General features: G+C 39.4%; 1 protein-coding gene across 4 annotated transcripts in view; it reads right to left on the minus strand.

The window, feature by feature from the left end:
• Positions 1 to 4014: 4014 nt before the first annotated feature.
• Positions 4015 to 26600, minus strand: part of LOC131152176 (probable glutathione S-transferase) — a 53133-nt gene continuing 30547 nt past the window's right edge. For 2 of the 4 annotated variants that reach the window (XM_058103885.1, XM_058103886.1), the window contains 2 exons: positions 5222 to 5533; positions 4015 to 4523 (listed from right to left, as the gene is read on the minus strand). In XM_058103885.1, the coding sequence (XP_057959868.1) occupies positions 4149 to 4523; positions 5222 to 5533 (687 nt within the window). In that variant the 3' untranslated portion in view covers positions 4015 to 4148. Of the gene's footprint in view, positions 4524 to 5221; positions 5566 to 26600 lie in introns of all 4 variants that reach the window. The other 2 variants (XM_058103887.1, XM_058103884.1) reach the window with 1 other exon arrangement.

Raw genomic sequence — 26600 nt, forward strand, 5'->3', positions numbered from 1 at the left:
ATCATTTGATTGGGGATGGAAATGTCTACTATTAAATTATCTTCATGTTTATGTTATTTTGAAAAAGTAACTTATGTAATATTTTGTTATATTTCCTAGTTTTTAAATTTTACTTTTCATTTATTAGATCATACAAAATAAACTTGATAAAATGGAGGATGACATGTGTTTGGTGGACAGTGGCACGACTCCCACAATTCTTCGTGTTAAAAAATATTTCTCACAATTAACATTAACTAAAATTTATGTCAATACAATATCTGACTCTGCAAATGTAATAGAGGGTTCTAGAAAAGTTCACATTATGTTTCCAAATGAGACAAAATTGTATTTTGATGATACATTATATTCTAGTAGATATCGAAGAAATCTACTAGGTTTTAAAGATATACGTCGCAATGGATATCATGTTGAAACCAAAAATGAAGGAGATATGAAATATCTTTTTGTTACATCTACAGTTTCAAACCAGAGGATCATATTAGAAAAATTTTTAAGTTTCATCTCGGCTATATTTCAAAAAAATAAGGATGATTAAATCAAATTTTATGCACCGGAAGTGTTCCGAGCCTGAAATTAATGTCAATACACATGGACATCCATTAAGGGATCAGAAAGTTCTTTTACCTAATGATTATTTTTGTATTTCTTGTGCTCAAGGAAAACTACTTGTTAGACCTTCTCCATCTAAATTATTTTTAGAGTCTCTATATTTTCTGCAAAGAATACAAGGAGATAGTTGTGGTCCAATCCATCCATCTTACGGACCATTTTGATATTTCATGGTTTTAATTGATGCTTCCACTCGATGGTCACATGTTTGTCTACTTTCAACTCGTAATGTTGCTTTTGGTAAATTTCTTGCTCAAATAATAAAGTTAAGATCAAGTTTTCCTAATCATCCCATTTAAATTGTCCGTTTAGATAATGTAGGTGAACTTTCTTCAAAAGCATTTTATGACTATTCCATGTCAATAGGAGTAAGTGTTGAACATTCTATTGCACATGTTCATACACAAAATGGTTTAGCGGAATCCTTCATTAAGCGTTTACAATTTATTGTTAGACCTATGCTTATGCGATCAAAGTTTCCTGCATCTTCTTGAGATCATGCTATAGTGCATGCTGCGTCTTTCATTTGAATTAGACCAACTGCATATCACAAGTTTTCACCTTCACAGCTTGTATTTAACCACCAACCTAATATATCTGATCTTAGAATTTTTGGTTGCGCTGTATATGTTCCTATTGCACCTACACAACAAACTAAGATGGGACCACAACGTCGGCTTGGTATCTATGTTGGTTTTGATTCTCCTTCTATCATTAGATACCTTGAATCACTAACAAGTGATCTTTTAGAGCAAGATTTCTACATTGTCAATTTGATGAATCAATTTTCCCATCATTAGGAGAAGGAAAAGATAAAGGATTAAAAACATAAGAAATTTTTTGGAACACACCAACTTTGTCTAATCTTGATTCACGCACAAATCAATGTGAACTTGATGTTCAAAGAATAATTCATTTGCAAAATGCTGCAAATCAATTGTCAGATGTTTTTACAGACACCAAAAGGGTCTCTTAATCACATGTTTCGACCGCAAATATTCCTACTAGATTGATTGTTCTTGAAGAACACCCAATGGGAATAGCAGCTAATGAATCTAAAGTGCGCCAGAAGTGTGGTAGACCAATTGGTGCAAAGGATATTTTTCCTCGAAAGAAAAAGGAAATGAATAAAAGTGACACTCCAAAAGAGTTCATTAACACTCAAGAAGAGGTTAAAAGAAATATAGATTAGCAATCCCATATTTCCACAGAAGCAACACCAAAAGTGGTTCCGGTACCGAAAAATTATGAGATCTCATTAAAATTCGGAAATATGCGGAGAAGAAATGAAGTTGTTGTTAATAATGTGTTTGCATATGTGATTGCTTCAGAAATTATTAATGATAATGAGCTTGAGCCTTAAAATGTAGAAGAATGTCGATATTGAAATGATTGGCCAAAATGGAAAGAAGCAATACAAGCTGAACTAGACTCATTAGCCAAACGTAAAGTATATGGACCAGTAGTCCAAACACCTGAGAATGTCAAACCTGTTGGGTATAAATGGGTTTTTGTACGTAAAAGAAATGAAATGAATGAAATTGTGAGATACAAGGCACATCTTGTAGCATAAGGTTTCTCCCAAAGGTCTGGTATAGATTATAATGAGACTTATTCCCCTGTTATGGATGCAGTTACTTTCAGATTTTTAATTAGTTTAACTGTTTTTGAAGGACTTGACGTATGTCTCATGGACCTAGTAACAACTTACTTGTATGACTCATTAGAGAATGACATATATATGAAAATCCATGAATGAATTAAAATACCTAAAGCATATAATCCAAAACAACGACAAATGTATTTTGTTAAATTACAAAGATCCTTATATGGATTGAAGCAATTTGGACGAATGTGGCACAATCATCTAAGTGAATATTTGTTGAAAATTTGATATGAAATAATCTTATTTGTCCTTGTGTTTTCATTAAGAAGATAAATTTTGGATTTGCTATAGTCGCAGTTTATGTTGATGACATAAACATAGTAGGAACTCCAGAAGAGATCTCAATGACTATTGACTACTTAATGAAAAAATTTGAAATGAAGGATCTTGGGAAGACAAAATTTTGTCTTGGTTTTCAAGTTGAACATTTAACAAGTGGAATTCTTATTCATCAGTCATCTTATATAGAAAAAATCTTGAAACAATTTTATATGGATAAATCTTATCCATTAAGCTCCCCGATGTTTGTTTGTTCACTTGATGTGAAAAAAGAATTTTTTTGTCCTCGAGAAGATGATGAAGAAATCCTTGGTCCTGAAATACCCTATCTGAGTGCAATAGGAGCACTTTTGTATCTTACAAATTGCACTAGACTAGATATAACTTTTGCGGAAAATTTGTTGGCAAGGTTTAGCTGTACACCAACTCAGAGACATTGGAATAGAGTAAAACATGTTCTTCGTTATCTTCGCGGCACATCTGATATGGATTTGTTTTACCCAAAGGGAGTAAAGTTTGTATTGAAAGGATATGTTGATGTTGGATATCTTTTTGATTCTTATAAAGCTTGATCACAAACAAACTATATTTTTACATGTGGTGATATGGCTATCTCATGGCAATCTGTAAAGCAAACGATCACTAGTACCTCTTCAAACCATTCAGAAATATTGACAGTTCACGAAGCAAGTCGTGAATGTGTATGGTTAAGAATCATAATCCAACACATTAAAGGAGCAAGTGGATTATCACTGGAGAATGACACGCCAACAATATTGTACGAGGACAATGTAGCATGTATTGCACAAATCAAAGGTGGGTGCATAAAAGGTGATAAAACTAAATATATTTCACCAAAGTTCTTTTACACTCGGGAACTTCTGAAGAAATTAGATGTTGACATTTGTAAAATTTGTTTAAGTGACAATTCAGTAGATTTATTCACAAAAGCATTGCCAACTTCAATTTTCAAAAAGCATGTACATAACATTGGAATGCGACAACTTAAGGACATTTCTTAATTGATTGTATTTTTAAGGGGAAGTATGAATATTGTACTCTTTTTCCTTCGTTAAGATTTTGTCCCATAGGATTTTCTTTAGCGAAGGTTTTAATGAAACATATTCATAGTGTATATTCATCCGAGGGGAATTGTTGTAAAACATGTATATTTATGTGAATGATTATCTAGATAATAGGTTACAACCTTTGGTATGCCCACATAATGGTTCATTATGTGGTTAACCTTTGGGATGCCAATGTATTTGCTTATATAAGAACATGCTTTACAACAAAATGAGATAATAAGATTATTAGTAACCTCTAGTTCCTGAAAAACTAAACTGTTGAATTTTTATAATTCCAAAATTTTTTTCCTCTTTTATTTCATTTACAACATAAATTGATTTATTTAGGAGTAATGCACATACATCAACTAGTATAAATAAAAAGTAAAATAGACATGAAAGAACATATAATCAAATAGAACGAGTTGGAGCACATTTTACAACTTAAAATTTTAAAACTTTAGAATTGTTATAAGAAAAACAATGAGACAACAAATGTAGATAGGTAGATCGACATTGATTGGTTAAATATGACCACCAATTTCAGCAACAGATTTCTCCCTAAGCTCTTGGAAGTAAACCAACATTCTTTCACGATTAGGGAGATTTTCTTTGATCACAGGAACGTCCCCAAAATTCTTAACCCACGCACATAGGCGAGGGAAATTAGTTGGCTCCAATAGTTTAACACCCATCACTTCCTCCAAGCCTCCTAGCCAGTGACCTAACCATCCATATGCTATATCCACCAATCCAATAGCATTTCCCCCAAAGAACTTCTTGTCCCCTAGGCATTGCTCTTCCAACACCTTTAGCACTTTCACTGCTTCTTTTACAGCCATTTCTTGATCCTCCATACTTCTTTCATTGATTCCGAAAAAGGAATAGAAGTCCATATACTGATGAACAAACATACCAAAAATCTATAAATAGTAAAACTACTAGTTTAATTATTTGTAGAAGCTCCCTATAAGAGGTCTCATCAAAACTAGAATTGAAAATTTAATGGTACAGTTTGAGTAGTTCTTGTAAAGTGCAATTTAGTGAAAGTTTGTAGTTCACCCATTTATAAAAAATTTTTATTTAAATTGCCTATAAAAAATGACTAGAAGTTCATATATCACTTTTGGAAAAAAAAAAAAAAAAAAAACACACACGTCTGAATGAAATAAATAATAAATACTTGTCCAATGACTTGTATACTATAATTTAGAATTACTATATTTTTTATACATAGGAATGAAATGGAATTAGATGGAATAAAATCGAATTTATCACTTAAGTTTTGCGAATTCTTCATTCAAACATTCATTCCATTCCTGCCAAATTCTATTCCCTAAAACAAACATATAATAAAAATGGATATTGTTTTACTGAATTGCACTTTACTCCTTGAAATATTTGATATTTTAAGGTTCCCGTTTATTTTAGTTCAAGCCTCTTTTCATTGTTCAAGGATCTCATTAAGAAAAAAAGTGAAACTTTAAGAATCAAACCATAATAACTAAAAATTTAGAAAATGACGTGAAGCTTCAAGGACTTGTGGTGTAATTAACTATGAAAAAGTAGTTCTTAATTTGAGAAAGAATATTATTACCTTGTCATCTGCAAATTTGATCCAAAATCGAGCCATGGCTCTTTCATAAGGATCTTTTGGGAGCAAGGGACACTTGTCTAGCCATGTTTCTTCAATGTATTCAAGGATGACGCCAGACTCTGCAATGGGTTTTCCTGCATGAAGAAGCACTGGGATCTTCTCGTGAACTGGGTTGTACTGCAAAAGCAATAGGCTCTTGTTGAATATGTCCTCTTCTATGTACTCGTAGTTTACACCTTTTAATTTGAGAGCCCATGTGATCCTGTGGCTAAATGGACTAGCCCAGAATCCCAATAGCTTCACTTCCTCCATCTGCATCAGAGTGAGGTTTAGGAAAGCAATCCCTGTCAATAGCTCAAAATTTTCAATTTTAGTGGATGTGTTTCAAATCCTCTCTCTCTCTCTCTCTCTCTCTCTCTCTCTCTCTCTCTCTCTCACACACACACACACACACAAAAACACAAAATTTTTAATGCACCAAATAATAACTTTACCTCGTAATTTTTATCTTACAAGTGAAAAGACACAAAAGGAGCACATTTGTCATTTTCTAGTATAAAAAATGAAGTGTGGTGGTCAATTAGAGGGCCAATAGTGCTCCCTCCATCTTTTTAAGTAACTCTAAAAGGACAAAAATACAAGGCGACAAAACAGTTTTAAGCATATGCTTTCATCTCTTGTTTAATAAAAAGGCTATATTGCCATATAACATGAAGGAGACTTGGGATGTGTTTGATTCAAACATGTTGGGCTTTTTGTGGAGCCTAGTTGTGTTTTAATTTGGATGACGATCCGACCTTTATTTAATTAGAGATTTCTATCTTAAGGCTTAGTCTATGGAGCGAAGTGGCCGAAGTCGTAGTGCTCATGGACTAAGTGGCACAAGCCGTACTTGTGGGGGTCCGGGGGCAACACCCCTGGGAAAATTTTTGGAGCCCATTTAGAACGGAACCCTAGGCGCAACATATAAAAAGGATTGCTTTCGGGTGATTAGGGTTGGCGTCATTGTACCTGTGAGAGAGCGAGAGGGAGAGCATTGTATCGCCGCACTCTCTGTGTTTTCTTCCTGGTAATATTGAAATCCCTGCAACTCCGTGGACGTAGGCAAAATTTCCAAACCACGTAAATATTGTCTTGTGCTCGAGATTGATTTTCTTTGGCGTTATTTTTTCTCTATTTTGTTCCCACAGGTTTCGGGAATTTGTTCTTTATTCCCAACAAAACAAATGTTTTAAAGATTCAATAAAACTAAAATTGACTATCCAAGAGAAATTTAGACATTTTACATTCATTTTCAGTATCATTATATTTCAAAATTTCATTATTATTCAAACTAAAGATTTAGAAGGGTAAATTATTAATTTTGAAAATAAATGTTTAAAAACATTGAAACTTCCAATAACATTTCTATGCTTTTTTTTTTCTTACTAAAAGAAGGCGGCACCTCTATTTATTTATTAATAAACCCTCACTTTTGGCGGAGGAATACCGTTGAATCTATTAAAAAATTTTAAAAATACATAATTTCTAAAAATTTTAAAATTGGATTCTATTTAATTTTGTACCCATGTAATGTTGTTCAGTTGCATGTGTTTTGATTAAGGATGGAATTTATTAAACACTTGAAGAAATCAGAGTTAAAAATTGGTAGCGAAATATGAACTAGTCTTTGAATGGATGTTGTTTGAGGACACGTTTTTATTTCTTGCCACGGTGTAAAAAGGGAGGACCTTAACAAATATCTAAGTATTGGACTTGCTAGTTTAAATTTAATGTGTAAAAGGTCTCTAAAGTGAAAGATTATTATTTTTTAAATAACTTCTAGAATTTTCCTTTCCTAGCAATTCTAGCATTGGTGCTTATCTCAATTTGATTTAAAAAAAAAAAAAAAATGTGTAACACTTGTATATCAGGAACACACAATGGTTGAAGGTAAGCTCCAAAAGAACCCTATAAATTAAGTTTGAAAAGGTTATGGAAGATGAAGAAGGAAGACTAGTGAACAATGACTTTTTATTTTACCCTTACTATGTGTTTTGGAGCTTAGATTTCAAGTCCTAAAATTTTCATTGTATATTTTGGACAAATATAGTTCAAAATCACATTAAGTTCTATCTAAATTCATACAATCTAAATCAAGGGCCTTAAATCCATGCTCCCAATCACAACCTTATATCATGCTTTATTTAAATAAAGACAAACTTTCATAATAATTGTTGCTTGGTAGTGTTTCCCTTGCATGATTATTTAGAGTAAGGAAAATGTTTTTTTTTTTAATACTAAAAGAGGGAAAGGGAAATGTGACTTAACCATTGTTTTTTAATCTCTTTTGTATATTTGAAACATAGGCTAAATACTCACTAATCAGGAGGGCAAGCTGGTCACTATAGAAGGTACTAGAAGAGGAAGTGGTAGACATAAAGTGACTTGAATTGAGATAGCGGGGGATGGTATAATAACTCTTAAGTTAGTAAAAGAAAAGGCCCTCGCGCATGTAAATTGGTGAAAAACTATTCATATAGCCAACCCCAGATAGTGGGACTTAAAGGCTTGTTATTGTTGTTGTTGTTATTATATTCTTGTATTTTTTTTTTTTCTCTTTTGGACTTTCTATGAGCAAAAATGTGTAAGTATTAAAACAGTAGTCTAAATATAAAAATAATACTATATAATATGTTAATGATTTATTTTTTTATGTTTTAATAATTTATATAAAAATATATAGTTAGTTTATTTTCCATATATATATATATATATATATATATATATATATATTTATGTCGACGTCAATTTTTGTCCGTCGTGTAACATGGCACAGATGGGATGAAGGGATAAGATGTGACAAAAAGAAGTCGTCACCTCATCTTTTAAGAAAGGGATAAAATGAGGGAAACCCTAATGATCTATGGACAAAACCTTAATGATCTATGAACTAAGAGAAGAGTTTGGGGGTTCGGTTATGCATAAGGAAAGTGGTTAGACACCTTACGACATTTGTTCTAAGAAAGATTTCTACCATTGATAGAATGTTTGTCCTATATTGCTAAATAAGGAGAAAGCAAAAGTATGGAGAGACAAAATATCCCCCTTGTGCGCCCATACTGAGCACCAATGATGGTGTGGTTTTTATATAGCAGAGGGTGTTATGCTAAAGGCTTAAAATGGAAATAATTCAAAAAGCGACAAAAAGGGTATGTTTTCCTATGACCACCCAAATCAAACATCAATGGTGATGTGATTCGAGTGAAAAGGACAACTCATAATTTTATGAAACTGTTTTGGAAATCGAGTATAGGATGTACAACGGAATAATTAAACTTGCAGCAAATGATAAAGCACCACAAGACACAATTCATACACAACTAGAATTCTAAAAACAAATAAAGAGAACAACGTGACAATATACATAGTTTGGCAAAGCCTACATCCATAAAAGCAATCGGCACAAGAATTTCACTAAGAGATATGGAAGTACACAATACACTTCACATAATGATCTCTCCATATACAGAACATGTCCAGAAGGGCCTATATAACAACCCTTCGGAGGTTTCCCTCCAAATACCAATCACCCCAACGTTCCAATTCAAAATTCAAATTCTTTCTCACAGCCCAAATGCACTCGTTGATGAGAACAATAGAGAAAGCCACTCGTCGACTAGTAAGATCACTCATCGATGAGTCTTCACATTTTCAATTTTCTGCTCTCGATATCTCAGAAACTCTAGGGTTCCTAACCTCTCAGTATCTATTCGTCGACGAGTACAAGGCACTCGTGGACGAGTCCCTGTTGTGCACTCGTCAACGAGAACAAAACACTCATCGATGAGTCACTGCTGCACTCTTCAAGAATTCAACCCATATGCTTTTCATCTTTTGTTTATGAGCCCTAAGTATAAGAGCCACACATACAAATACAACAATCTCCACCAAGCTTGGTGTTTATACGCCCATTAGGAGAATCCGAAAAATATATCTGACTACTTCACCTTGAACTTAGACCACTCAGTTAGGTTTGTCTCCCTTCTATCCCTTGGAGACATGGAGTAAGCTCAAGCAAAGTTTGGACCTTTTGCTAGTAACCGGTTTTGTCAAAATATTTGCTGTGTTTTCAGACATGTGAACCTTCTCCAATACAAGCTCACTTGAAGTAATTAATTCCCAAACCCTATGGAACCTCACATTAATATGCTTGGTTCTAGCATGATACACTTGATTCTTCGCTTAGTAAATATCACTCTAACTATCACAATGCAACACAACCCCTTCTTGCTATAAGCCCAACTCTTTGACCAAACCAGTAAGCCATAAGGCTTCTTTTGTAACTTCAGCAACTACCATATATTTAGCTTTAGTTGTGGATAATGTCACCAGAGATTGAACCATGAATCTCCAACATATAGGTCCTCCTACAAGGGTAAAAACATAACCCGTTGTAGACTTTTTGTCATCCTTATCCCCTACGTAATCAGCATCTACAAACCCCATAACTGAAGGATTACTTTATTGCTTGCAGAACATGATGCCATATCCCGATGTACCCTATAAGTATCCAAAGATCCCTTTGACGGCTTCCCAATGTTGTCTTCCTAGATTAGATAGAAACTTACTCACCATACCCACAGCATGTGCCAAGTCTGGCCTCGTACACACCATGGCATACATTAAACTCCCCACGACGCTTGCATAGGGGAACTTTGACATATCCCGAATATCCTCATCTGTACTTGGGCAATCTGTAGTAGACAACTTAAAATGACTCTCTAGAGGTGTACACACCGGTTTTGCATCATCCATTCTAAGCCTCTCCAACACCTTCTGTACATAACCGCCCTGATATAACCATAACCTCCCTATAGTTCTGTCGTGGCGAATCGCCATCCCAAGTATCTTCTTGGCTAGACTAAGATATTTCATGTCAAACTCTTTATTGCAAAAATTCCTTTAACTGATTTACTTCAGTGAAATCTTTTGCGGCTATCAACATGTCACCGACATATAATAACAAGAAAATAAGAGAACCATCATCAAACTTGTTCACATACATGCAGTAGTCATACTCACATATTTTGTAGCCAATCTTCATTATATAGGAATCAAATCTTTTGTACCAATGCCTTGGAGAATGTTTCAACCCGTAAAGAGATTTTTTCAACTTGCAAACAAAGTTTTCTTTCCTTAATTCACTAAATCCCACCGACTGTACCATATAAATTTGTTCCTCCAAGTCACCGTGAAGAAACACCGTTTTAACATCCATTTTTTCCAAATGAAGATCATAATGGGCTACTAACTCCAATATAATCCTGATAGAAGTGTGTCGGACCACAGGTGAAAAGATCTCATCATAGTCTATTCCTTTCTTCTATGAGTACCCTTTTGCCACTAACTGTGCCTTAAATTTTTCTCCTTCCTTTTCTGAAATTGCTTCCTTCTTCCTATATACCCATTTGTAACCTATCGGTCTCTTCCCATCTCGAAGCTCCACCAAATCCCAAGTTTAATTCTTATGTAGTGATTCCATCTCCTTAATAATTGCACCCATCCATCTACCTTTCTCCTAGTCATGCACTGCTTCTTGAAATGTAGTTGGATTGTTGTAATTGGTTAGAAAAACATAAGACACTAACTCTTCAAATCTATACCTTGGTGGTGGTTGTTGGGCTTTTGTGGAGCCTAATTATGTTTTGATTTGGATGACGACCCGACCTCTATTTAATTAGAGATTTCTATCCTAAGGCTTAGTCCATGGAGCGAAGGCTTGGGCCTCACGCAGCGCTCATGGACTAAGTGGTACAAGTTGTACTTGTGGGGGTCCAGGGGCAACGCCCCCGGGGAAAATTTTTTGGAGCCCATTCGGAACGGAACCCTAGGTGCAACATATAAAAGGGTGCTTTCGGGTGATTAGGGTTTCGGTGGTTGTATCCGCAAGAGAGAACGAGAGCGAGAGAATTGTATCGCCACACTCTCTGTGATTTCTTCCTGATAATATTGAAATCCCTGCAACTCCGTGGACGTAGGCAAAATTGCCGAACCACGTAAATATTGTCTTGTGCGTGTGATTGAATTTTTCTTTGGCGTTATTCTTTCTCTATTTGTTTCTCACAGGTTTCAGAATTTGTTCGTATATTCCTAACAGTGGTCTGATAGTGCATTTGAATATCTGTCTAAGAAGATTGTCAACTTGTTGGTTTCCCGAGCTAGAACTCCCTGCAACCAAAGGACCATGATCATTGTCGTTGCTCTGAGCTTCCAACTCCACCTATACAACATGTTCATCTTTGCCCCAGTTTTCTAGCTCTTGTTTTTTTTCATCACAATCTTGAGTACGCTTCACCATAGTCTTCTCATCAAAGATTACATCTGTACTGATCACCACTTTGTTTGCCACTAGATTCCATAACTTGTACCCTTTGACACCCTTTTGATATCCCAAAAAGATGCAACGTTGAGAATTTAAATCAAGCTTAGACCTCTCTTCACTAGACACGTAAACATATGTTAAACACCCGAATATCTTCAATTTGGAGTAGTCTACTGCATTTCCCGTCCATACCTCTTTTTCCACTTTACCCTCTAGTGATGCCCTTGGTGATCGGTTTATTAGAAAATAAGCCATACTAACTACCTCGGCCCAGGAGTTCTTTGATAGCCCTGCATTAAGCTTGAGACACTGAAATCTTTTAGCCAGAGTTCGGTTCATCCTTTCAGCGACACTATTTTGTTGAGGTGTCCAATGAATAGTAAAGTGTCTCTTAATGCCCTGCTGCTCACAAAACTCCATAAACCAAGAATCAGCATACTCGATCCCATTGTCCGATCTTAGATATTTGATTATCCTCCCTATCTAGTTTTCCACTTTAGCCTTCCACAACTTGAACATGGCAAACATATCAGACTTTTGTCGCATGAAGTATACTCAGACTTTCAATGAGTAATCATCAACAAAAATAACATAATACATATCTCCATCCCTTGATGCTGCTCTAACCGGGCCCCAAACATCAGAATGCACATAATCAAGAATACCTTTTGTCTTGTGAACAACTGACTTGGATTTTGCCCTATTTTGTTTTCCAAGAACAAAAATCGTACAAAAGTCCATCTAACATGATTTTACACCTTTCAAGAGTTTCCTCTTGTTTAGTTCCTTCATACCATGTAACCTCATATGCCCAAGACGCATATGCCACAAGACTATTTCATCAGATTCAACATCTACGACTGCAACTCCACCTACATCAATAGTTCCCTGCAATATGTAGATATCCCATCTACCTTTTGCCTTTTCATCACTGTCAGATTTCCTTTCCATACTTTTATAATCCCACCTTCGGACTTGTAATTGAAACCATTACAATCCATGGTGCCAAGTGAAATCAAACTCTTTCTTAACTCCGGTATGTGTCTCACATTACTCAAGGTTCTCACAACACCGTCAAACATTTTTATCTTAACGTTTCCTATGCCAATGATCTTACAAGAAGCATCATTACCCATAAGAACTGAACCTGAGTTTACCAACCTGTAGGTGTTGAACCACTCTTTGTTTGGATTCATATGGTAAGAACATGCCGAGTCAAGTATCCATGAGTCCGTAAGGTTATCCAACCCCGACGAAACTGAAAGAACATCACCATCATTGCAAATTGAATCTCCTTCTTGAACCACATTTTCGGATTTTGAAGTAACCACATTCCTTTCAATTTTTCCTTTCTTCCAATCTAGATACTCCAGTTTAACATGCCCATTTTTACTGCATTTATAACACCGAATATCTTTTTTCTTCTTGGATTGAGTACGAGATTTCTGACTTGATCCATATTTTAATTTTCCTTTGCCACGATCATTGTTAGCTTTCACCACAAGTCCTTCTCCTTTATAACATAATTTCAACCTTTGATGAAAATTTAGTAAGGCATTTGTTGTAAGAACCCAAAATATGAAAAATGGGTTTAAATATTAAGAGAGGGGCAAAATTGGAAATTTTCGGATTAAGGGCTATAAAAGGAAATTTCTATTGCTTATTCGTTAAGTAAACTCAATCCTATCTCTCTCTCTCTCTCTCTCTCTCTCTCTCTCTCTCTCTCTCTCTAAACTCTCTCTACTCTCTCCTTCTCTCTAGAATTCTTCGCTGATCGTTGACGGAATCGAAAAACGGAAGCTACCACGAGGATCGTGGAAGAATTCTCTACAACTTCTATGGATTGGAATCTCGTTTCGGAGATTTTTGGGTTTCGGCGTAAAATCGAGGTAAGGCTCGATTTTTAATTCTGATCTGGTAGTTTTGTAAGTATCAGTCTTGTGAGTATATTCTGTACTGTGATTTGTAGGTTTTGAAACTCGGTTCGCTGTTTAGGGACCTTGGAGTTCAGAATTTGCTTACGGGGTTTAGGTAAGGGGAAACTGTGTTATATTGATTATTTTTTGAAATCGGACTCGGTGGAACTATGGTCCATGGTCCTGTGTGTGTTTTGGCTACTCATTTGGGGGGATCTAACGGGGAAAACTATGGGTTTTTCATTATTGCAGTTTTTGGGAAAAAGGGGGCGACGGGTTGAATCCCGGGTTTTGTTGAAAATAGAGTATATTTGTGATTTATACTGTGATATTGGGATGGTCCTGCCTTGACTTTGTTTAAACTGTATTTGCTTGGAAAACCATGTTTTCGATTACCAAATGAGTGTGGTTTGTTTGGTTATATGAGCATGCATGTGTGTGTGATATGCGAAACTGCTGATAGGAGCGCGGTTCCGGAATTGCTGATTGGACTGCGATTCTAAAATGATTCCAGGTACTGAGAGTGTCTGGCTTTATATTCGAGGGCGTGTGTTTATCGCCTGCCACGTAGGCAAGAGTGACCGACTCTATATCCGAAGGCGTGAGCCTTTTCCGGCAAATCAAGCCGAAGGGTGTGGATCCACCAGTTAGCGCCGGTACGATGCCATGGGAGTCGAGGACTAGCCATGTGCCGGTGGCGCCGTACTTCGCGGATGGCTTTGGGCCAACACTGGATTGTCGCGGACCGGCTTTGGGCCGATGAGTGTGACGACACTGTGTACTGATCATGTGTGTGTATTGTGACGGGGCTACGTATAAATAGCCGCCGTATGCGTGCGTATATGCATTGTGTGTATAAGTACTGGATTGCATTCAACTGCTTGTATGTTGTATCATGATAACACTCAAATGCCACACACCAATATAACCTGTGTTCTTTCTTACTGAGAGGTGTCTCACCCCTACTGTACGTACATTTTTACAGGTCCTTCGGGTAACCGGAACTAGCGTCCTGGTGTAGGGAGCGTAGTGGCCAGTGTACCGCGTTTAGCGCTAGGTAAGTGCTAGGACTGTAATTTTGGTGGGTTGCCATTTTGGGATGTGTTGGGCACCCGTTTGTACGTTTTTGATAGAGCATTGTGTCTGCTCTTGTATAGACTCTGGTATGGTACTGCATATGTATATAGATGACCTTTTTCCGTTGCGTATATGATTGTGTTTGGATGTGTTTAGGGTGCCTAGGAACCCCACGGGGTGGGACCCTCATCCTTTGTGCTGTATCTGTGGTGATTTGTATGATACAGGGACATGTTAGATTACATTTTCACCCCTGGGTCCCATTTCAGGGTTCGGGGCGTGACAGCTTGGTATTAGAGCTAACCAGGTTACTAGATTTTGTAGACTTGGTTAGGCTTAGTTATGAGTACATACCAGAGTATAGGATATGGATATGGGTAGAGTTGGTTGAGGGTTGTTTGGTTGCTAGACTGGGAATTGCCGATGGTATTCCGTATTTTTCCTTGGATGACGATTATAGTAAAAGTAGGGCAGATCATTGATGACTTTCGTGTCGGTGTGATAGGACAGACCTAGACCTGACAAGGAGTGGTTAACACGATTAGTATAGATCATTGTGTTAACTGTATGTGTTTTAGGGATGCTGATAGATTCCTATTTTGTTGCAAAATGGAGCTCAAGGATAATAACCTAGGAAGTGGCTCTGAGGAGACTGCGAGTGATGAGTCTCCTTCTGTGCCTCGAGGTTTGACAAGGCAAGTATTACGGGAGATCGGGCGGAGTGTGAGGAGATGCGAGCGCTCTCCTACCGCTACGGGGTGCACCATTGAGAGGTTCACACGCATACATCCTCCAACGTTCTCTTGAGGACCTGACCCGACGATAGCAGAGGATTGGGTGGAGAAGACTGAGAGGATCTTAGAGGTCCTGCACTGCACGGATAGGCAGTGAGTTCTTTATTCTACCTTCCAATTGTCTGGGGAGGCGGGTTGATGGTGGACTGCAGTGAATCTGCTGGAGAGGCAGGGAGCTGGTCCTGAGGAGACGACATGGAGCCGTTTCAAGGAAGTGTTCTTTAACAGATACTTCCCAGCTTCAGTACGCGATGCGAAGGCAGATGAGTTTTCTGCATTGACTCAGGGGGGTATGACGGTGCAGGGATACGCGGCACGGTACGTAGAGCTGTCCCGTTTTGCACCATGTATGATCTCGAGCGAGTATGAGAAGGCTCGAAAGTTCGAGAAGGGTTTGAGGAAGGACATCCGTAGACTGGTGGGTATGCTTCAGATCCGTGAGTTCTCAGTATTGGTGGATAAGGCCACCGTGATTGAGACTGGTATTCGAGAGGATGAGGTGGATCAGGAATCGAGCAAGAGGACAGTACCTTCTGGTTCTTAGACAGGATCTCGTTAGGGATCATGGAAGAAGAGGATCAAGGGCCCGGGTTACCACCAGAATACCGAGTGCTAGGACTCTCAGACGAGCCAGATTGGTGGTCGTTGTACTAGATGTCACAGGTGGCACGAGGGAGAGTGCCAGTTATTTGGGGGTAGTTGTTACAACTGTGGCCAGCCAGGCCAGGCCACATGTCTCGTGATTGTCGAGCACCGAGGCCAGACGTGCCTGCAGTTAGTGGGGACCGAGGGGGTAATCAGATACCTCGGGGAATCGCTCAAACGAATATAGCTCCGGCAAGAGTATACTCTCTTACTCTATCGAACGCTGAGCATGCAGGTAACGTGGTGACAGGTACCTTATTATTGCTTTCGAATAAAGCTTCTGTTTTGTTTGATTCGGGTGCAACCCATTCCTTTGTGTCTATGAATTTTGTGGGATGGTGTGGGGTTGAGACTCGAGATATGAATGAGGTGTTATCTGTTACTACACCATCTAGGAATGTATCCTTCTGTAGGAAGATGTTGGTAGATTGCTTAGTGGAAATTTAGGGAAAGCTGCTACCGGCGAATCTTGTGGTATACGACATCTTAAGGTTTGATATCATTCTGGGGATGGATTGGTTGTTCTCTAGTTATGCTGTGATCAATTGTCGTAGGAAGGTGGTAGTTTTCAGACCTCCTAGAGAGCAGGAGTACGAATTCGTGGGATCATGTGTGCATTCAACGCCACAGATTCTATCGGCATTACAGGCGAGGAGGCTATTCTTGGACGGATGTCAAGGGTACTTAGCTTGTGTGGAGGAACCGCCGCGGGATGAGTTAAGACTCGAGGACATTCAGGTAGTCAGCGAATTCGCGGATGTGTTCCTAGATGATTTAACCGGTTTGCCTCCAGATCGTGAGGTGGAGTTTGCGATAGAGTTGTTGCCTGGTAAGACACTGATCTCTAAAGCTCCGTACCGGATGGCTCCAGCAGAACTTCAGGAGTTAAAGGAGCAGCTGCAGGAATTACTGGATAAGGGATTCATTCGACCTAGTGTTTCGCCCTAGGGAGCTCCAGTACTGTTTGTAAAGAAGAAGGATGGGTTGATGCGGATATGCATTGATTACCGTGAGATTAACAAGGTAACTATGAAGAATCGTTATCCTTTACCTCGTATAGATGATCTCTTTGACCAATTACAGGGGATGCGGGTCTTTTCAAAGATTGATTTGCGGTCAGGATATCATCAGGTGAGGGTTAGAGCAGAGGATGTAGCGAAGATGGCTTTCCGAACCAGATATGGCCACTACGAGTGTTTGGTCATGCCTTTTGGGTTGACGAATGCTCCGGCGGTGTTCATGGATCTGATGAACAAGGTTTTCCTTAAGTACCTAGATCGATTCGTAGTGGTATTCATTGATGATATTCTGGTGTACTCGAGGAGTACGGAAGAGCATGCGGAACATTTGAGGTTAGTGCTACAGATTTTGTGGGAGAAGAAGCTGTATGCTAAGCTGAAGAAGTGTGAATTCTGGTTGAGTTAGATTGCATTTTTAGGCCATGTGGTTACTGGGGATTGTATATTAGTTGACCCTAGCAAGATTAAAGTTGTGGTCGACTGGGTAAGGTCGAAGAATGTGCAAAGAGGTTCGAAGTTTTCTGGGATTAGCGGGTTACTATCATCGGTTCGTAGAGGGTTTCTCTAAACTATCTGGACCTCTAACAAGATTGACCAGGAAGGGAGTCCAGTTTGAGTGGACCAATGATTGTGAGCAGTGATTTTAGGAGTTGAAGCACCGGCTGGTTACTGCTCCAGTGCTGACCATTCCTTCGGGAGATGGTGGATTTGTGATTTATAGTGATGCGTCTCTAAAGAGCTTAGGATGTGTGCTTATGCAGCAGGGTAAGGTTGTGGCGTATGCTTCTTGGCAATTGAAAGAGTATAAGAAGAATTACCCTACGAATGATCTGGAGTTGGCTGCTGTTGTATATACACTGAAGATCTGGCAACATTATCTGTACGGTGTGCAGTGTGAGATCTTCACTGACCATAAGAGCTTCAGGTATTTCTTTACGCAGAAGGAGTTGAACATGAGGCAGAGGCGGTGGTTAGAGTTGATTAAGGACTACGATTGCACGATCAGTTATCACCTGGGGAAGGCTAATGTGGTAGCTGATGCGTTGAGTCGGAAGTCGAAGCCTACGGCTGTATCTGCGGTTGTAACTCGGTGTCACATCAGACAAGATTTGGAAAGATCAGGTATAGAGTTGGTGGTTGTTGATCATCAAGCTTATCTTGCTAGTTTGGTAGTACAATCGACTTTGTTTGAGCGTATAAAAGCTGCACAGGCTAGTGATGCAGAGTTGGCAGAGGTTATGGAAAACGTATAACAAGGACTGACCACAGAGTTTAACATCTCTGAGGGAAGTGTGCTGAGGTTTGGGACCAGACTGTGTGTTCCGAACGATGATGAGATCAGAAGGACGATTCTAGAGGAGGCGCATTGTTCTATGTTTACGGTACATCCTGGTAGTACGAAGATGTATCGGGACTTGCGTGAGACCTTCTGGTGGTTTGGTATGAAGAGGCAGATTGCTCAGTTCGTGGAGCAGTGTCTGACGTGTCAGCAGGTGAAAGCTGAACATCAGAGGCCGGCAGGGCTGTTGCAGCCTTTGCCTATTCCGGTGTGGAAATGGGAGCATATTTTCATGGATTTTGTGACCGATTTGCCACTAGCGCTTCATGGGCAGAATGCTATTTGGGTGATTGTGGATAGATTGACAAAATCTACTCATTTCATACCGATGAAAGTTAGCTATCCTTTGGGTAGGCTAGCAAATATGTACGTGCAGGAGATTGTGAGAATGCACGGGGTACCGGTGTCCATTGTGTCAGATCGAGATCCGAGGTTTACTTCTCGATTATGGATGAGCTTGCAGGAGGCATTGGGGACGAAGCTTACTTTCAGTACAGCGTTCCACCCCCAGACTGATGGATAGTCAGAGAGGACGATACAGATTTTGGAAGATATGTTGCGAGCTTGTGTGTTAGACTTCGGTGGTAGCTGGATACAGTTTATGCCACTTGTGGAGTTTGCTTATAACAACAGCTTCCAATCTAGTATCGAGATGACACTGTTCGAGGCTTTGTATGGTCAGAGGTATCGATCTCCTTTGTGTTGGGATAAGGTTGGTGAACGTCAGGTGTTAGGACTTGAACTTGTGTAGCAGGCGTTTGAGAAGGTGGGTTTTATCTGGGAGAGGATTAAATTGGCTCAGAGTCGGCAGAAGAATTATGCAGATGTTCGCTGCTGTGAGTTAAAGTTTGAAGTGGGAGGTAAGGTATTTTTGCGTATTGCTCCAATGAAAGGAGTGATGAGATTAGCAGGAAGGGCATGCTTAGCCTGAGGTATATCGGACCATTCGAGGTACTTGAGCGAGTGGGTCTGGTAGCCTACAGAGTTGCATTACCTCCAACACTTTTGAGGGTCTATGCTGTGTTTCACGTCTCCATGTTGAGGAGGTACGTGTTGGATCCTTCACATGTGATTAGTTATGGTGAGTTGGAAATTGGGGATACTTTAGCGTATGAGGAGATACCCGTTCAGGTTCTGAACCGTAAAGTTCAGAAGCTTCGTACCAGAGAGATATCGTTAGTGAAGGTATTGTGGCGAAACCACGAGGTTGAGGAAGCTTCTTGGGAACTGGAAACGGAAATACGTCGAAAGTATCCACAATTATTTTGAGCACTTGTACATGATCCTACTGTGGGTTGGGATAGGTGGTTAGTCGTCGGGAATGTGAGTATTGTGAACTCCTGAGACTGTTATATATGTAACCACGGTATTCCTCCGCCATAATTGAGGGTATGTATGTGTATGTATATGATGGGACTGTGCTGTGATGATCACCAGTTCGCTCTTGAGTTGTGTCTATGTATTTGATTGTATGTATGAATCTGGGAATAAGAGATGACAAATTTTGAGGACGAAATTTTTGTAAGGAGGGGAGATTGTAAGAACCCAAAATATGAAAAATGGGTTTAAATATTAAGAGAGCGGCAAAATTGAAAATTTTCAGGTCAAGGGAAATTTCTATTACTTATTCATTAAGTAAACTCAATCCTATCTCTCTCTCTCTCTCTCTAAACTCTATCTACTCTCTCATTCTCTCTAGAATTCTTCGCCGATCGTTGACGAAATCGGAAAACGGAAGCTACCACGAGGATCATGGAAGGATTCTCTACAACTTCTACGGATCAGAATCTTGTTTCGGAGATTTTCAGGTTTCGACGTAAAATCAAGGTAAGGCTCAGTTTTTAATTCTGATCCGGTAGTTTTGTAGGTATCAGTTTTGTGAGTATATTCTGTACTGTGATTTGTAAGTTTTGAAACTCGGTTCGCTGTTTAGGGACCTTAGAGTTCGGGATTTGCTTACGGGGTTAAGGTAAGGGGAAACTGTGTTATATTGGTTATTTTTTGAAATCGGACTCGGTGGAACTGTGGTCCACGGTTCTGTGTGTGTTTTGGCTACTCATTTGGGGGGATTTAACGGGAAAAACTATGGGTTTTTCATTATTGCAGTTTTTGGGAAAAAGGGGGCGACGGGCTGAATCCCGGGTTTTGTTGAAAATCGAGTATATTTGTGATTTATACTGTGATATTGGGATGATCGTGCCTTGACTTTGTTTAAACTATATTTGCTTGGAAAACCATGTTTTTGATTACCAAATGAGTGTGGTTTGTTTGGTTATATGAGCATGCATGTGTGTGTGATATGCGGAACTGCTGATAGGAGCGCGGTTCCAGAATTGCTGATTGGACCGCGATTCTAAAATAATTCCAGGTACTGAGAGTGTCTGGCTTTATATCCGAGGGCGTGTGTTTATCGCCTGCCACGTAGGCAAGAGTGACCGACTCTATATCCGAGGGCGTGAACCTTTTCCGGCAAATCAGGCCGAAGGGTATGGATCCACCAGTTAGCGCCGGTACGATGCCATGGGAGTCGAGGACTAGCCATGTGCCGGTGGTGCCGTGCTTCGCAGATGGCTTCGAGCCAACGCTGGATTGTCGCAGACCGGCTTCGGACCGATGAGTGTGACGACACTGTGTACTGATCATGTGTGTGTATTGTGACGGGGCTACGTATAAATGGCCGCCGTATGCGTGCGTATATGCATTGTGTGTATGAGTACTGGATTGCATTCAATTGCTTGTATGTTGTATCATGATAACGCTCAAATGCCACACACCGATATAACCTGTGTTCTTTCTTACTGAGAGGTGTCTCATCCCTATTGTACGTACATTTTTACAGATCCTTCGGGTAACCGGAACTAGCGTCCTGGTGTAGGGAGCATAGTGGCCGGTGTACCGCATTTAGCGCTAGGTAAGTGCTAGGACTGTAATTTTGGTGGGTTGCCATTTTGGGATGTGTTGGGCACCCGTTTGTACGTTTTTGATAGAGCATTGTGTCTGCTCTTGTATAGACTCTGGTATGGTACTGCATATGTATATAGATGACCTTTTTCTGCTTCGTATATGATTGTGTTTGGATGTGTTTATGGTGCCTAGGAACCCCATGGCCTCATCCTTTGTACTGTATCTGTGGTGATTTGTATGATACAGGGACATGTTAGATTACATTTTCACCCCTGGGTCCCATTTCAGGGTTCGGGTCTTGACATTTGTCACCTCTTCTAGATTAAGAGACTCTTTTCCCCATGTAAGAGTGGTAACTAAATTCTTATAAGTATGAGTCGCAGCCAAGGAGTTTAGGAACATCAAAGTCTTATCATCTTCATCAAACTTAACATCAACATGCATCAAATCACTTATGATTTTGATTAAATGCATTGATATGTTGATTTAAGTTCGAACCTTCAACCATCTTAAGCCAATATAGACGCTGCTTAAGAAAAATTGTATTTGAGAGTGATTTGGACATGTATTGACTTTCTAACTTTCGCCACACAGTCGCTGGAGAATCCTCCTCCATCACATGATTGAGCACTTCTTCAGCCAAATACAAGCGTATTGTAGATATGGCCTTTGCTTCCAATTCTGTCCAAGTTGCCTCATCCATATTATTCGGTTGAACACCATGTAGAGCCTTCACCATCCCTTGTTGTACAAGTATATCCTTAACTCTCCTATGCCGCAAACTAAAATTTTTGGTTCCATCAAATTTGACGACATCGAATCTTGAAGAAGATGTAACCAACGCCATGATAACAACTCTCTAATACCAATTTGTTATGGAAATCCAGATAGAATGCACAACAAAATAATTAAACTTGCAGCAAATGATAAAGCGCCACAAGACACAATGCATACACAATCAGAATTCAAAAAGAAAATAAAGAGAACAATGCGACAATATACGTGGTTCGGCAAAACTTACATCCACGGGAGCAATCGGTGTTGGGCTTTTGTGGAGCCTAATTATGTTTTGATTTGGATGACGACCCGACCTCTATTTAATTAGAGATTTCTATCCTAAGGCTTAGTCCATGGAGCGAAGGCTTGGGCCGTGAGGCGCAACATATAAAAGGGTGCTTTCGGGTGATTAGGGTTTCGGTGGTTGTATCCGCGAGAGAGAACAAGAGCGAGAGAATTGTATCGCCACACTCTCTGTGATTTCTTCCTGATAATATTGAAATCCCTGCAACTCCGTGGACGTAGGCAAAATTGCTGAACTACGTAAATATTGTCTTGTGCGTGTGATTGAATTTTTCTTTGGCGTTATTCTTTCTCTATTTGTTTCTCACAGGTTTCAGAATTTGATCGTATATTCCTAACAACTGGTATCAGAGCCTAGGTTTAGGTTCGAGTGGGAGCAATGGCAGAGGAAGTAGGAAGGGCGTCTGGAATAGAAAAGTTTGACGGCACAGACTTTGGATTCTGGAGGATGCAGATCGAGGATTATTTTTATGGGAAGAAGTTACATCTACCGCTTCTAGGAGAAAAACCTGCTACTATGAAGGACGAGGAATGGACACTCCTTGACAGACAGGTACTGGGAGTTATAAGATTAACTCTGTCCAGGTCTGTTGCACACAACGTCGTGAAGGAGAAAACTACAGCAGATTTGATGAAGGCTCTATCTGGTATGTATGAAAAACCATCAGCAAATAACAAGGTACATCTGATGAAGAAATTATTTAATTTAAAGATGACAGAAAACGCATCTGTAGCACAACATCTGAATGAGTTCAATACTATCACAAATCAATTATCGTCGGTAGAAATTGATTTTGACGATGAGATTCGTGTACTGATCATTTTGGCTTCGTTACCAAACAGTTGGGAGGCAATGAGGATGGCAGTAAGCAATTCTACTGGAAAGGAAAAACTGAAGTATAATGATATACGGGATTTAATTCTGGCTGAGGAGATTCGCAGAAGAGATGCAGGTGAAACCTCAGGATCCGGCTCTGCCCTAAATCTTGAGACTAGAGGCAGAGGTAATGACCGAAATTCAGATCGGGGTATATCAAAATCCAGAAACTATAATCAAAACAGAAGTAAGTCCAGACCTGGCCAAAAGGGACAATGCTGGAACTGCGGGAAAACAGGTCACTTTAGGAGACAATGCAAAAGTCTTAAGAAGAAGAGTGAGGATGATTCCGCTAATGCTGTAACAGAAGAGGTACAGGATGCACTACTTCTTGCAGTAGACAGTCCACTTGATGATTGGGTTTTGGACTCAGGAGCTTCATTTCATACTACTTCACACCATGAAATCATACAGAATTATGTAGCAGGAGATTTTGGAAAGGTATATTTGGCTGATGGTACAGCCTTGGATGTTGTGGGTATGGGAAACGTCCGGATGTCACTGCCAAATGGGTCTGTTTGGCTACTAGAGAAGGTACGACATATTCCTGACCTGAGAAGGAATTTGATTTCTGTCGGACAGCTTGATGATGAAGGGCATGCGATGTTATTTGCTGGTGGCACTTGGAAGGTTACAAAGGGAGCCAGAGTATTGGCTCGTGGAAAGAAATCTGGTACTTTATACATGACGTCAAGTCCAAGAGATACAATTGCAGTTGCTGAAGCAAATACTGATACAAGCTTATGGCACCGTAGACTTGGTCACATGAGTGAGAAGGGGATGAAGATGCTGTTGTCAAGAGGGAAACTGCCGGAATTGAAGTCTGTTGATTTTGAATTGTGTGAAAGCTGCATCTTAGGAAAGCAGAAAAGGGTGAGTTTCTTGAAAAGTGGCAGAACACCGAAGGCTGAAAAATGGAGTTAGTGCACACAGATTTATGGGGTCCTTCTCCTGTTGCATCCCTTGTGGGTTCAAGGTACTACGTTACTTTCATTGATGACTCAACCAGAAAGGTATGGGTTTATTTTCTCAGAAATAAATATGATGTATTTGAAACTTTTAAGAAATGGAAGGCCATGGTTGAGACTGAGACAGGTTTGAAAGTAAAGTGTTTGAGGTTGGACAACGGAGGAGAGTACATAGATGGAGGGTTCAAAGAGTATTGTGCTGTACATGGAATCAAAATGGAAAAGACCATTCCTGGGACACCACAGCAGAATGGTGTGGCCGAGCGCATGAACAGAACTCTCAACGAGCGTGCCAGGAGTATGAGGCTACATGCTGGATTACCAAAAATTTTTTGGGCTGATGTTGTCAGTACTGCAGCTTATCTGATAAACCGAGGACCTTCAGTTCCCATGGAGTTTAGACTTCCTGAAGAAGTTTGGAGCGATAAAGAGGTCAATTTTTCTTACTTAAAAATTTTTGGTTGTGTTTCTTATGTTTATGTTGATTCTGATGCTCGTAGTAAACTTGATGCAAAGTCCAAAATATGCTATTTCATTGGCTATGGTGATGAGAAATTTGGCTATCGGTTTTGGGATGAACAAAACAGGAAAATCATCAGAAGTAGAAATGTGATATTTAACGAACAGGTTATATACAAGGATAGGTCAACTGTAGTGTCAGATGTCACAGCGATAGATAAGAAAAATTCTGAGTTTATTAACTTAGATGAGTTGACTGAAAATACTGTCCAGGAAAGGGGTGAAGATAATAGGGAGAATGTAGAATTGCAGGAAATTCAAATTACACCTGTAGCTGCGGTCCGTAGATCTTCCAGGGCCACTAGACCTCCACAGCGTTATTCACCTGCTTTAAATTATCTTCTGCTAACTGATGGTGGTGAGCCAGAGTGTTATGATGAAGCCTTGCAGGACAAGAGTTCAAGCAAGTGGGAGTTAGCCATGAAGGATGAGATGGACTCCTTGTTGGGGAATCAGACATGGGAACTAACTGAATTGCCAGTAGGGAAGAAGGCTCTACATAACAAGTGGGTATACAGAATAAAGAACGAAAATGATGGTAGCAAGCGCTACAAAGCCAGATTAGTTGTCAAAGGGTTTTAGCAAAAGGAAGGCATTGACTTTACAGAAATATTTTCTCCAGTTGTGAAGATATCAACAATTAGACTGGTACTGGGAATGGTGGCTGCAGAAAATCTACATCTTGAGCAGTTAGATGTGAAAACGGCATTCCTTCACGGTGACTTGGAGGAAGACATCTACATGATTCAGCCAGAAGGGTTCATTGTCCAGGGACAAGAGAATTTAGTCTGCAAACTGAAAAAGAGCTTGTATGGTCTAAAACAAGCTCCAAGACAGTGGTATAAGAAGTTTGATAGCTTTATGCATAAAATTGAGTTCAAGAGATGTGAAGCTGATCACTGTTGTTATGTTAAGTTCTTTGACAATTCTTATATCATTTTACTGCTATATGTAGATGATATACTTATTGCAGGGTCTAGCATTGAGGAGATTAATAATCTGAAGAAGCAATTGTCAGAACAGTTTGTAATGAAGGATTTGGGAGCTGCAAAGCAAATCCTTGGAATGAGAATTATTAGAGACAAGGCTACTGGTACATTGAAGCTTTCACAGTCAGAGTATGTGAAGAAAATTCTCAGCAGATTCAACATGAATGAATCTAAACCAGTGAGCACACCCTTGGGGAGTCATTTCAAACTAAGCAAGGAACAGTCACCGAAGACAGAAGAAGAAAGGGACCATATGAGCAAGGTGCCCTATGCTTCAGCTATTGGCAGCTTGATGTATGCTATGGTGTGTACAAGGCCAGACATTGCACATGCAGTGGGAGTCGTGAGCAGATTCATGAGTAGGCCAGGAAAGCAGCATTGGGAGGCAGTAAAGTGGATTCTGAGATATTTGAGGAGTTCATCAGATACATGTCTTTGCTTCACTGGTGCAAGTTTGAAACTGCAGGGTTATGTAGACTCTGATTTTGCTGGTGATAATGATAGTAGAAGGAGTACTACTGGATTTGTATTTACTTTGGGTGGTACAGCTATATCTTGGGCTTCTAATTTGCAAAAGATTGTTACTTTGTCTACTACAGAAGCTGAGTATGTTGCAACAACTGAAGTTGGAAAGGAGATGATTTGGTTACATGGTTTCTTAGAGGAACTGGGTAAGAAGCAGAAGACGGGCATTCTACACAGTGATAGTCAGAGTGCAATTTTTCTTGCCAAAAATTCGGCTTTTCATTCAAAGTCGAAACACATACAAACAAAATACCACTTTATCCGTTACCTTGTTGAAGATAATGTGGTAATACTTGAAAAGATATGTGGATCTAAGAACCCAGCAGACATGTTGACTAAGGGTGTTACTATTGAGAAACTGAA

This window comes from Malania oleifera, chromosome 3 (genome assembly GCF_029873635.1).
Source record: "Malania oleifera isolate guangnan ecotype guangnan chromosome 3, ASM2987363v1, whole genome shotgun sequence".
In the NCBI taxonomy this organism is placed as follows: Eukaryota; Viridiplantae; Streptophyta; class Magnoliopsida; order Santalales; family Ximeniaceae; genus Malania; species Malania oleifera.